Source organism: Crocodylus porosus, unplaced genomic scaffold, assembly GCF_001723895.1.
Source record: "Crocodylus porosus isolate Cpor-Errol unplaced genomic scaffold, CroPor_comp1, whole genome shotgun sequence".
NCBI lineage: Eukaryota > Metazoa > Chordata > Crocodylia > Crocodylidae > Crocodylus > Crocodylus porosus.
Genome location: NW_017728906.1, coordinates 157,690,700 through 157,704,666, shown reverse-complemented (window position 1 = coordinate 157,704,666; position 13,967 = coordinate 157,690,700). Strand labels below are relative to the sequence as shown.

Here is a 13,967-nt window from a genome sequence, read left to right as displayed (position 1 = left end):
AGTACCTCCTTCACGAGGTGTAGGTCCTCAATGCACGTCAGGAACCTTCGTGAGTGGCTAGACCTGGCCAACTGCTCCTCCTAGATGATGTCAGGGTAATTCATATCACCCGTGACGACAACATCCTTTGCATGCTTTGGTCATAATACAATTGTTACCATTTTTCTTAAAATACAGATAGATCTAATTATGTTTATAATTCTCAATCAAAACCGGTCTCTTAAAATAGATCATGCCTTTATGAACATAAAATGTATGGCAGTTATAACCATGTATAATTTAATAATGCAGACAGAGAGACTATATAATGGAATATGTACTGAACAACTAAAACTTCTTTTTAATTTCTTTTTCATTTTTAATAGGTATAGCATTATTTTTATCTTTATCCTTATCAACAGGTATAGATGAGCCCTTCCTCTGGGTGGTATTTAGAGGCTATTTGGTTCAGAACTATGAGCTTTTGTAGACAACAACTTACTGGATCAGATGCTATGAATGGACTGGAAGAGCCGATAAAGATATGAAACATCTATCCCATCTTGAAACTGGGGTAGGAAATGAGCAAAGATGGTTCTAAGTCGCCTTTACATTTCTATGACTCTGGAACTGGCCCTGGGTATAACTTAGTCCACCTTATGGGTTGCTATAAGGAATAGTCATCTGCTTGTTGCTTTAAAGCACGAGTAATATTATTTTTTCTTGGGAATATCTGCAGTGGCATAGAAGTACTATTCTTTTTACACAAAGGAGTTTATTTAGGAGGGCTGTCTGACTGTTCTGTGTTGTTGGAATGATTCTCAGCAGCTGGAGCATATCTGAGAATTGGGTATATATATTTATTGCAACAAATACAAGCAAAACTATATTTCAGGAAAAACAGGCATGCAAGGTTTGGCAAATATAAGTAATGGGCATTTATCAGAATAGAAGCAATGGTAGCATTTGGAACCCCTTTCAACCTCATTTATTGTACAGCTGGGAAACTATATTTTGAGAATTTGAAATGAATGCAAGCAGTTAGTAAGTTAATCTTTCATTATTTCAGTTCATTGCATCATTTGCCTTGTTTGTGGTCTCTGTTTTAATCATTTCAGTAAAAATGGAGGTGAAAAAGAAAGAACAAAGCATAGTTAGATCTAAAATAAACAGCAAGGAGAGCTGCAGAACTACAGGCTATGTTTTGTGGATTGTGTTTACATTTTGATTATGATTGGCATCATAATGTTAATTTGGAAGGTAATGGCTGCATGTTATTTCAGACACTGTCACCTTGATTACCAATGACACAAGCTGTTTGAGAGATGAAAGGATTATTATGGTTTCAAATTAATTCTAAAATGAATAATTGGACATCTACAATGCTTAAGAAGGCTTTTGCATTATCAATGTGCTTATCAGTCTCCAATTTGGAACAGTGAAATAGCTATTGTGAAGTGATATTTTTAAATGACAGAACACTAGCTTAGCATATCAGTGCCTCCCAAGACCACTTTTGAGCGGTGCACAGGGTCTGGGTTTTAGTCATAGCTCAGAGGCGCCCTAGAGGGTTTAAAGTTAGCATGGCCAGCCACTTCTACCCTGCCGGGTGTAGGGGTGTGTCATAAAAGGGAGGTGATGAATCAGAATTGTGTAAGGTCTCTGTTCCACTCTATCAATTATCAGCTGGCATATGGACCCTTCTGGACATATGGCCAAATGGCATAAATTAGAGAAGCTCTTAAACTGATTTAAACATTTACCAAAGCTGCAGCCAGAACAGCTGTGGCTTGAGAATTGGAAGCTATATTCATCTCCTTCATACCTGCTCTCCTTTTACTGAGCCAATGCATTTTGGCACAGGTGAATATATGCCCCAGTACATATTGGATGGCTGGTGGCAAAGCAGTTGAAGTACATCATTAACTAAATGATGAAGATGGCAAACCAATAAGCAAGTTATTTTGGTCATGGCATGGTGAGAGCTATGGGACAGGTCATGACAAATTTTCATGTGATAGTATTCTATCAACCAAGACCATTCTGAAATCTGAATATATCATTGTATTATGAATATTCATGATGTTATTGATTTACAGGGAAAACAGGGAAAATGCAATGTGCTTCAGAGTTTTGAAGAGAATGAACAAGTCTAAGGATTATATTTTAAATATTGACAATGTCAGTTTTATTAAAAACACAAAAAAGAGCTAGATAAGCAAAATGGACATATTTTAACTAACTATATTCCCATTGAGCAAACCCTCCCCCCACCCCCCTACCAAAATATTTTAATTAATTGGTTAAATTGGGTTAATTTTGAATATCAAAACCAAAATGTGAGAAGCTTCCTTTTTAGGGGGGTTTATTTTTTTAATTTGGGAGTTACTTTTTTATGCAACCTATTTCAAAGCATTATACATTTTTTCTGAACAAACATGAAAATGAAGCCACAGTTCAAGAAATTATGGATAGATTCTCTGACACAAACATTCTTGGACAAATGCCCACACTGAATAACAGTAAGGCTTTGCATTTTATAACACTTCTCACCAAACAATCTTCAAATACCATGTACAGATGCTGATGAATTTAGCCTCCTAACATCCCTGTGATATATATAAGAAGTATTAACTCTTTCTCATTTGGGAAAAACTAAAAGCACATTAGTAAGATTATTGCATATAATTGTCCTACCAGGAACAAAAAAACAGCTCCCTTGATTCCTATTATTGTGGTTTAATGTCTCACCAGAGATGCAAAAGATTAATTGAGAACACTGTACAGCTACGTTACCATGACTCTGAAGAAAGAATCAAGTACAGGAGTAAAGCAAAAAAATTAGCTTAGACCCTAAAATATTTGCTCATCAAGTTTAGCTGAACTATAAATGAATAATTACCTTTGAGTAGGCAACAAGTTTCAAAGAAATTGTTGCCAAGTATAAGGAGTTCATCACGAAATCCATTAGGTTCCACCAGTCATGAATGTAATCCTGAAGTCCACCATCCCACATCTGCTTAATTTCACCCCAGATAAAACCTGTAAATATAAAAGTATTCCTTCTAAGCATGTTTTTCAAAGCATGTCAGTCTTAGATTTCTCATTCTTGTTTTCAAATTCATTTTCATTCAACAGTATACAGCTGCATTTTCTTCTGGTTCCTTTGATTTACTTTTTCTTTCCATTTTAATGGGGAAAAATAAATAAAAGAAAAATGCACCAAACCTGTATCTGATAATAGCAACTCTTCCCAAATTTTGTCCTTGACTATGTTGTAATGGAACTTAATGGAAACTACATGATTGTAGAAAGTGGCCTCAATTTCAATTGAAATTTTCACCATTGCAAGGAACAGAAATCTTGACTTTTTATTCATAAGTGAGTAACAAGTCCCTATTTCCCAACAGTGTCTTTAACAAAATATTTCTAGTAGAAACATTAAAAATATAGTTCACTTACTTTGAACTTGGCTAATGGGAAACTGTTCTCAGGCAGACAATGTCTATCACTTTAGACAGGGCAATACAGAACTATTTCATACCACTGGGAACGTTTGCATCTCATCTGATGTGAGCTCAACTTAATAACACCAGTGAGAGTCATGTGAAAAATAAATCATCCCTCAGAAGAATGCAAAGAATTAATGCTCACATAATATGATGTTGTTAAATGACAACATGGCATTTTAATGTAAGCTTTACATAAATATCTAAAGGGTCTTTTATTTTTCAGCTACTGCATAGTCAGTGCCCCATGTAGATGTGTCCAGTGAAGAAGAACTTCCTTCCTTCCTTCTTTCCATAACAAAACAATTAACCATGCCATCTGACTCTGTTATTCATTAATAATAGATTTGGTTAGAATTTTTAAGAGAACTGTTTCATGAGAAAAGCCAGTTCATCAAACCAAAAATGTTTTGTCTGAAATGTCTAGGATTTTAATATATTTCGGAAAATCTAGATTCACAGCTGACTATGGACTCTGGTGTTCTCATTGTTTGCTGTACCATGCACTCTTAGAAGCCAACTGCAAGCATATAGGCCCAAGCTCCAAGATAACCACCTCCCCCCAAATAGATTTCCTTGGCTCCATGCCTCCTGGTGCTTTGAGGGTCCATTATCTGGAGTCTGAATGTTTTGGGTGTCTGAGCTCTTACTGGAGCTTGACACTAGGGCTGTGCGAAACAGCATCATTTCATTTCGACTTCCATTTCAACATTTTGATGGGACAGTGTTTCATTTTGAGTTTAGTTTCATTTCAAAAGCACTGTTCTATTTCGTATGGTTAAAACTGTTTTACTGTTTCAACATTTTGCCCATAGGATATAATGGGGAAGCACGAAACTGCCTATAAATTTGTCACTTCTTGCCTGATTTGGATTAAACCTGAAGGGATGGGAGGCCCTTCTGAGGCCTTGAAGTTTGCCACGTTTCAAGATGATATGTCCAGGAGTTTCTGCTGCTGACAAGCAAAACTCATGTTGTGTGTGTGTGTGAAGGCACAGGGGGTGAAAAATGCAGGCACGCCAGCCCTGATGAGGCCATAAAGCCTGCCAAGTTTTAAGGAGAGAGGTGCAGCAATTTCTGGGCAACTGCACCTCAGGCTGCTGACAAACAAAACTTGTGACATGGGTGACACTGTGTATGTGGTAAGTCACAGGAAGATGAAAATTGCAGGGATGGTAGCTCCTGCTGAGGCCATAAAGCCTGCCAGGTTTCAAGGAGATAGTTGCTGGGGTTTCTGGGAAACTACACCTCAGGCTGCTGACAAGCTAAACTTGTGACATGGGTGACAGAAAGCAGGGCAGTTCAAACAATACTGCCTTTTATGCAGTTTTTCCATCCCTCCCCACCCCCCAAAGCACTGGGATTGGAAGAGACCTTAGGGAAGCATGACAATCACTGGCCAGCTACACACAGTCAATATGAGAGAAGTCCTTCCCCGCTCTTCCCCCTCCCTCTGTTTATATATATATAAACAGAGTTAAGAAAAATCTCAACCACCACCCCATATGGAGGAGTCAAAAAGTATTATCAGAATGTCACACTACAGCTCCCAGACTCTAGTGGGATCCCTAGTTTAGAGACTTTCAGGCAGCAGGACAAAACCCTACCCTAATACCAAAGAAAGCTCTTGAATCTTTCCGAAGTACTATATAACAGGTATCTAGAACAGCAGCAGTACTATGGTAAGAATGTTAAACAGTTATGCTTACTGCATGTAGGAAAACAATTTCATTTTCAAAAATAAAGTGACTGGTACTCTGCCAAGGTAAAAGATAAACCTTGCGCACCAATGGAACATGTCAAAGCCAGAACCGGGAGTCAGTCCTACAGGAAGAATAGCAGTCATCTGAACAAAACAAAAGAAGACATTGTTCTGTTTGGGGGAAAATTGTTGTGTGGAGCCAGCCAGATTCCAGGCAGTTGAAGCAGCTGCAGAATCACCCAAAGCAAGGACATTTGGATATTTAGAAATTTTTCTACTGCTTGGATTGGGCTTTCTGCCTTGTGCTGATTGGCTGGTTGCTCTAAATGTCTCTTTCACAGACACTTCACCTCAGCTCTATTCCATACCTGGACCTCTTACTATCATACATTTTGGCTTGTGTTCCTACAAACTTTATCCTCTACTTTTCTTTCCCATTATGTCTTCTCATCATAAAAAATATAATCTGTGCCCCCCCCCCCTGAAACCCCCGCCACACAATCAAGGAACTATTCAAAGAACTAACACGACATTCATCTCCATCAAATTATTCTCTCTGCCTGTGAGCTATACTATAGCCTTTTCACAGAAACTGCACCTGGTTATCGATTTAGTTTATAAATATTGTGGGTAGAACTGTACTGTTCCATGTTTTTTCAGTGCCTGACACAACAGGCCCCCAGTCCTGTGGTGGAACCAGTCATTCAAAAGGATACTATTTTGAAAACAAGAAGTGATAATGGGGTCAGTTAGCAAATCATTGTGATTCACAGATGGCAATTCTTGGAAGATGTCCATTAATCTAAACTCTATTTTGTGTTTTATAATTGGACAGGACTATTTTTGGATGATGATATCTATATTATTTGCATTTGCTGAAATTAGTTAATTTAACGTATATGAACAAAAGCCGTGTCTACTCAAGATGCTGACTGCACAGTATGCACAACTACTAGGGCTGTGCAAGGCTTCAGACCATGCTTCAGATCTGGAGAAGCTTTGGACGCTTCGGCATCTGAAGCAGCATGTCCGGATCGAAGTGCTGGCTTCTTTAGGCTTTCCAAAGCTTCGGAGCCGCCTCGGAGATCCTTCTGCTGAGAGCATGAATCCTGCTAAGCTTCAAGAAGATCGGTGCAGGGGTTCAGGAGGAACTGCACCCCAAATTTCTTAAAAGCAAAATTCATGTCACGTGTATGCGGTACATCTCAGGGGAAGGTGAAAACTGTAGGGGTGGTGGCCCCTGGTGAGGCCACAAAGCCTGCCAAGTTTCAAGAAGATAGGTGTAGCGGTTTGGGGGGAACTGCACCTCAAGCTGCGGACAAGCAAAATTCGTGATATGGGGACACTGTGTGTGTTAAAAGCTGCAGGGAGAGTAGCCCCTACTGTGGCCACATAGCCTGCCAGCTGTCGAGGAGATAGGTGCGGGGTTCTGGGTTGTGGGGCCCTGCACCCCTAGCTGCTGACAGGCAAAACTTGTGCCATGGGTGCTTGAGCAACTGACTGTCTCTGTCTTGGGGCAGTTGATTGTCTGTATTGATTATTTCCTCTCCTTAGTCTGTAGGTTTGTAGGTGTTACTCCTTGCTAATTAACTTGTTAATGAGTGGACATTGGAGTCAGAAGCAGACTGGCTAAGTTCACCGATGACACCAAACTTTGGGGCAAAGCATCTACACCAGAAGACAGACGGGTGATCTGGGCTGACATAAACAGGCTCAGCAAATGGGCGGACAAGAACCTGATGGCTGAAGCAGACTAGTGGTTCTCAACCTTTTTAGACTGAAGGCATCCCTGCATAACTTCTCAGTTTAGCACCATCCTATTTCAAGAACTAAGTTCACTCATTTTTTGACTACAGAAAAAAGAGCAAAGAACGCAGAAAAAGCACAACAGGTCTAAATATTTTTAACATTATGGATTTCTACTAGAAATTTCTGGGTTTATCTTGTGAATCATGTAGGTGTTTCCACACCTAAAAGTCTTAATATTGCACAACACTTTAAAAGTTAAAAATTATTGAAACAGATCAAGAGTCAAGAGAGAAATGCAACAAAGTACATATGAACAATGGGTGCATCTACAAGTGCAATTACTGTGCCTACATTTTCTATGCAGAAAATTAGGGGACTCATCTGTATGTGCACCCATGCTGGGAGCAACCTGAGACCTGCAGGAGCAGCCTAATCCAGGACTGCTCCTGCTCTGCTCTGCCCCGCTGCAGCACCCAGTGGGAGCGCCAGGCACAGGTGAAAGGCCTGGGCTCCAGGGGGTGGGGGAGTTGTTTTGGCTTCAGGGGCAGCTCCTTTACAGCTGTGTGGAGCTCAGGATCACAACCCGGCTTGGTGATGCTGGTTTGGGGTAATGCCCCATTCCTGAGTGGCAGCAATGCCCTGATCGCTCCCCTCACTCTGCTTGCAGGTGGTGGAGAAGCCCAGGATGAACTTGCTGGATCAGTCCATCATCAAGAAAGGTAAGAAGGCATCTGCCTGCTTGGTGACCTCAGACCCTGCTCCAGTCTCTGGAGCTGGCTCTCAGTGAGTGCTGTCCTCTGCACCTCAGAGTCATTTTGCCTACCAAGGCACTTGGCTGGAGGGAGGGCAGCAACAAGCTGGGATTTCCTCTTGGTCAGTGTATACATGTGTGCTTCAGTGCATTAGTTTAAAGTGCTGCTTTCTAGTACCTATATCTGTGGATACTAGCAAACAACACTTTAAATTAATCTACTATGCAGTAATTGCTGTGCACATGTAGATGGTGACACTTTAACAGCTTAAACTAATGCACAGTAAAGTGTCTCATGTAGATGCACCCAATATAAGGTAGAAGACCCAGCTGAGTTCCTCCCTACAATGCTGGTTTTCACAGGACTATACCAGTAAACTAGTTAATCAGACCATTTCTCACAAGTCTAGTTTGTGAAAAACAAGGTGTGGAAATTAGAACTGGTCAAAAATGGGATTATTTTAACAAAACGGTTTTTGATGAAAAAAGAAAAACTGAAAGCTAAAAGTACCTTGGATTTGCTGAAAATTGTAAAGACTATTTTCAGGAAAACCAATTTTTGGTTTATAGTAAAAATTTTAAGTTTCAGCAAACCAAAGACTTAAATATTCTAAACCTAAATTTTTCCTTCCCCCTTCTGAAAATATTGACAAATAAAAGGATGTCTTTTGGAGGAAAGAAATCAGTTTTAAACTTTTCATTGAATATTTACAAGAAAATCATGAGAGGAAACAAAATGTTTCTCAGGAGACTTTCATAGGAAAAAAATAAGCCATTGCATTCAAAAGCTTGTCTAAATCTATCCCAGACATGCAGTTAGTTCAAGAAAATACATCTCCCACAAAAAATACTTGCTTCTGCAAATGGCTATAAGTAATTTGTCTCAATTTAATTTTAAGAACAGGGCATTTTATTTGTTTGAGTTACACATTAATTTTAAAATAAAAATGACTTGTGTGAATCTTCCTCTATAAAACCTAACACCACAGGTAATCACAGTAAAAGCTTCGTTGCACCAAACTACCAATTGGATCATAATGGAGAAAAGGTAATTGCATTTCCATCTACTTTTAATCCTTAGTTGCTCTGGTTAGTGACAATAACAGTATTACTCTTTGGCAGTAGTTGGTATGCAGTGTAGACATACCCTACATAATTTTTAGATGGTCTATCTGTGCTGCCTATTCCAAACTTGGGGGCATGCCCTGCACATCCAGGCCTGCTGCACATACACCAAATCCCTGAAATGAGAAAATGTAGCCAGCCACTTTAGAGTCTCAGTGAGTGCAGGTCAAAGGTTGTTCCTAAATTCCCACCTTGGGCATGCTTACTGCTGCACACTTGAGACTGCTCTGTAGTAGCTACATGCTAAGTTTTGGTATATACTGTAGTGGCAAGTGATTGAGGTGTGCTTCCTGGCAGCACTCATCATGGAGGCAGGTAAATGCCACTTAGTCATATAAGGCCTTGTTACACCTTATGCTGTGAGCTGCACAAATGTTCATTGGTGTAGTGTTAGCTTGGAGTTTAAAGCTGTTGCACCCTTAATCTAGAAACCTTCTCTGACCTGCACAGCTGTGACTTGCCACTAGCGGCCCAGTGAGCAGAGGCAGAACTGTAAGTTGTATATGTAAGTTGCCACTAGAGGGCTGGTGAGCCAGGATAGGTTTCTATCTCTGCTCTAAGGATGGGCATGTGAGAGATCCTGGGATACTGGAGGACGTCAGTATGGGCAGCACCTCTATGGGGAGTGGCCACATTGTAATGGAACAGGAACTGGGTAGTGTAGATCACAGATAATCATGCCCTGGAGTGGCATAATTTTTTGCTGCATAACGAGTGCTTGAAATCACTTTAAGTTCTTAATGTGCAGATGATCTAGGGGTTAAGAGCTCCAGAGCCCACACAAAATTTCCATGTAACAAAGCCCTAAATCACCCAATCAACAAAATCCAAACATTGTCACCAGTGGAAAGCCTGTGTAAAGAAGAGATTATGGTCTAAGCCTGGGTTCTTCTGGATGGGGCTAGAATTTTAAAAGGTAATTAAGTGTCATTTCGTTTAATATTGGTGACAATATTTGGATTTTGTTCTCAATATTGATTCCTTTTGTATTATAGTTTTCTCTTTGACTATCACTTTAACCAGTCCCATTAAAAAAACAACTAGTAAACTCCTTGACAAAAATAGTCTAACTTAGTTTGGTTAATTTTTTGTTAAACTGGTTCCCAAGTAATTACAAAAATACAATTGATTCTAAGGCATCTCTCAGGAAACTCAGGAAAATATTATCCTGTCTTCATAGTACAAACATTTGGGAAACTGCCTTCTGTTGTTTATATATTTCATAACTTTCATACCCATGGCTAATGCCTCATTGTAAATATTCGTGTCAGGATTTGTAAAAAAAAGAAGAAAGAAAAATAATATTCTAACTTGTATGAGTATTTTTTTAAATAGCTGTAGATCGCTAATTAATTCTGATTCCAACTTTTCCCACAATAAGCCTTTTATTTGATGCTATTTTTGTTTACATACCAATAAATGATGAGAAACAAGATTTCTATGAAGCTTTCCAAAAGTGAATGCTTGACATGCCAATTCAACAACTGCCAATCGGTAGGTTTCCAACAAAGCATTTTTAACTAAGCTATAACAAAGACTGACAACTTTAAGTTTGATCTGTTTACTCTTTACTTCCTTACAGGTGAAAAAATAGGGTTCTGTTTCAATGCATGATGGAATGACGGGAAGTCTTTCTAGTGGCTTCAATAGATTTGGATCAGGAACAAAATAATCGTCCTTTACAAATGTCTATGTTACACTAAACATAATGAACGACTTTTCACATATAGATTATGAAACCAAGAAGAGATAGATTAGATCAGGGATGGGCACAATATGGCCTACAAGATAGATGCAGCCTGCAGAGGGATTTTACCCAGCCCACAACAAGTCCCTTGGTCCCACCGAGCCCAGGTACAGGGGGAGCAGCCTGCACTGTGGTAAGTGCAGCCAGTCCCACTGTTCCTGGGCATTCAGTGGGGCTGAGACAGTGCAGCAGCTGGACTCCATTTCCTATCAGCCCTGGTGGTCATTGGCTATGGATAGGGGTTGCACACGTGTGCATGCGCACCCCCTGAGTTTGGCAGTGTACCCCCTGCAAAAAGGTGCTGCTGACACTGTTGGCGGTGCCTGCGGGCACTGGTTGGCGCTTGCCACCCCCCTGCCCCTTCCTATGGGAGCTGCTGCCACCTGCAGGAGCTCACCATGGCGTCTGGAGCTCACCATGCCCTGGGGGCATGCAGCATTCATACTGGTGGTGGTGGCTCCTTTCAGCTCCTAAGACTGCCAAACCTGGCCCTGCTGCCTGGGCAGTCCAGTCCATCTGCCCTGTCCCTGATGCTGCGGGCAGGACCTGCATGGGCAGGGCACTGAGCCGGGCAGCTGGGATGGGACTGCGGCTAGGCAGGGAGCAGCATCTGGGAGAAAGACAGGTGGGTTAGGCCAGGCAGACCCTGGGATCTTGGGGCAGTGACAGAACAGGGCTAGGACTGGGAAAGAGCCTGCGTGTCCCTGTGACAAGCAAAGGTTCCATGGGCAGGGCTCATGCAGGGAACAGATTGTGACTCTGCTCCAGCCCCAGCCCTGCACTTTCACTGCCCTGCAATGCTGGTGTCTCCATGCAGACCTGCTGGGATGTGCACCGGTAGGGCACACAGCCAGGTGGACAGGGAGCTACATCTGGGGCCAGGTCCAGGATCTTGGGGCAGTGACAGCATGAGGCCTGGGCAGAACCATGGTCCACTCCTCCATACCCCTGCCTGGAGAACTAGTGCCCACTGCAGGGGCATGCAGGAAGTGGACTGTGGCTCTGCTTTGGACCCCAGTCCTGTGCTGTCACCGCCCTGTGACCCCACCCTATTATCTTGGCTTTGCCCACTTGTCCTGTTCCAAAGCACCACCCCCTGCCCACCTGCATGTCTCCATCACACACAGGAAGTTTTGGTGAACTGTTGCAGGATGGGGAGGGTCTAACCTGAAATAACTGCCCACACCTGGTTTAGAGGCATTATGCTGCAGTAAACTGTGCATGGGACTCAAAGTGACGAATACTAGATTTTTAATCCCTGCTCTGCCAGAGCATCACTATTTGTCTCTGAGCAAGCCACTTCCCAATATATAAAATACTGTTTGCTTTTATCTCTCGTAGAGGTATAGTTTGGATTCATTAGTTAATGCAGGGGTGGGCAACGTCCAGCCCATGGGCTGGATCCAACTCTTGGCAGCCCTGCCCACATCGCTAGAGCCGGCTCCCATGGACAGTGCAGCAGCAGCAGCCGTGCTGTAATAGTGTGAGGCTGGGGTTTCTGTGGATAATGGCCCCAGCAACACTGGCAGGCAGCAGCAATGCCATCCTCTTCCTGGTGGGGGGGCTGAGGTGGGGCTGTGCTGCAGGTGGGAGCAGGGTGGGGTTGCTGCCAACTCCTGTGTGGGGCAGGCAGTGGTGGCAGTGCTGCTGGGAGGGGTGGTTATGGGGCTATGGGGAATTTTAAGGTGGCTATAGTCCCCCCAACTTTCCCCTCCCCAAAATATTTAGAGTTCAGTCCTATGACCCATAATCACAGTGGCTCGTCCAATTATTAGCATACTTTCATAGCAAGATGTCACTCTGCACCAATACAAATGAAAGAACTATGTCTTTAAAATATGAAAAATCCTGACATATGATATGCTCCGCTCTAGCTCCCTTCTTGAGAGCACGGAGGCAGAAAGGGATCTTGAAGCAGACCTTGTCGTGCATCACAGGTGCATCTCAAGTAGGGCCAAGGAGGTGATCCTCCCCCTCTATGCAACACTGGTCAGGCCACAGCTGGAGTACTGTGTCCAGTTCTGTGCTCCCCACTTTAGGAGGGATGTGGACAGCATTGAGAGGGTCCAGAGGAGGGCCACTCGCATGATCCGGGGACAACAGGGCAGACCCTACAAAGAGACTGCGGGACCTGAACCTGTTCAGCCTTCACAAGAAAAGACTGAGGGGGCACCTGGTGACCGTCTATAAACTCACTAGGGGGGAACCAGAAGGGTTTGGGAGAGACCTTGTTTCCCCTAGCACCCCCTGGCATAACAAGGAATACAAGTTGTTGGAGAGTAGGTTTAGATTAGACATCCGCAAGAACTACTTCACAGTTAGGGCGGCTAGGAGCTGGAACCAACTTCCTAGGGTCTACCAAGGGGGACTCCTGGCTGGAGTCATCTGAGCCCAGTTTTTCTCCTGCCCAGGCAAGGGGGAGGACTTGAAGATCTACAAGGTGCCTTCCAACCCTACTTCTATGATTCATATGACAATGTATGCAATAGTTAGTTACATTTTAAACAAACAACCCCCCCCCCTTGAAAACCCTTCACCAAAATGATTCAATATGCATGCACAACAGATGACTTTTAGAGTGAAAACTGATCTGAGATTTAGTTTACAACGTCTGCCCTGATGGAAAGTACAGTTTCTATCTCCCTCTTTCAATTATTTTTCCATACTTTTTTCAAGGCTCTTCTATGGACTAGGAATATAAGCAAAGAAATTGCATAAAACAGAAAATTCTTATGTTATTTGGTGGCAGATGATATAATAAGAAGCAGTGGACTTAAGTTACAAGGGAAGTTTAGGTTAGATATTAGGAAAAACTTTCTCACTAAGAGGATAGTAAAACACTGGAACAGGTTACCCACAGAGTTTGTGGACTCTCCATCTTTGGAGGTTTTTAAGAGCCAGCTAGACAAAACCACAGGTGGGAATATTTAGTTGGGGATGGTCCTGCTTTGAGCAGGGGGTTGCACTAGATGACCTCCTGACGTCCCTCTCAACCGTAATTTTCTATGATTTCTGACCTGATCAAATCAAAAGCAGTAACACTGGATGGCCTATGGGATTTCAACTTGATTTGAAATTGACTTTAAATTCCCTTAGATTTATCTGAAATGGACAACCAAGCTCTTTCAAGTTCATTCCTTTAGGACTAATTGTTGATGAAAATGGACCGTGTAAAATTCAGGGATACTCCTGTGATGAAAGTATAGTTTCCATGACCCTGTGAGCTGCATAAAGAGTTTTAATTAAAGTGACTGGAGTATCTTGTGTATAAGCATCCCCGCACTGAAAAATGGTGGCGTGGATGCTTTAACTAAAGTTCATCGAGCTGATACATGAAATGCTGGAGTCTGCTGGAATGCAGTAATTACCACAGCTTTGACATGCTGTAATTACAACGTTAAAGCA

At 42.1% G+C, this 13,967-nt stretch overlaps 1 protein-coding gene across 1 annotated transcript in view; it reads right to left on the bottom strand.

The window, feature by feature from the left end:
• Positions 1-13,967, bottom strand: part of TRPC4 (transient receptor potential cation channel subfamily C member 4) — a 227,405-nt gene that overhangs the window by 32,882 nt on the left and 180,556 nt on the right. The window contains exon 5 of the mRNA XM_019530026.1: positions 2,882-3,021. Within this exon, the coding sequence (XP_019385571.1) occupies positions 2,882-3,021 (140 nt within the window). The remainder of the gene's footprint in view (positions 1-2,881; positions 3,022-13,967) is intronic.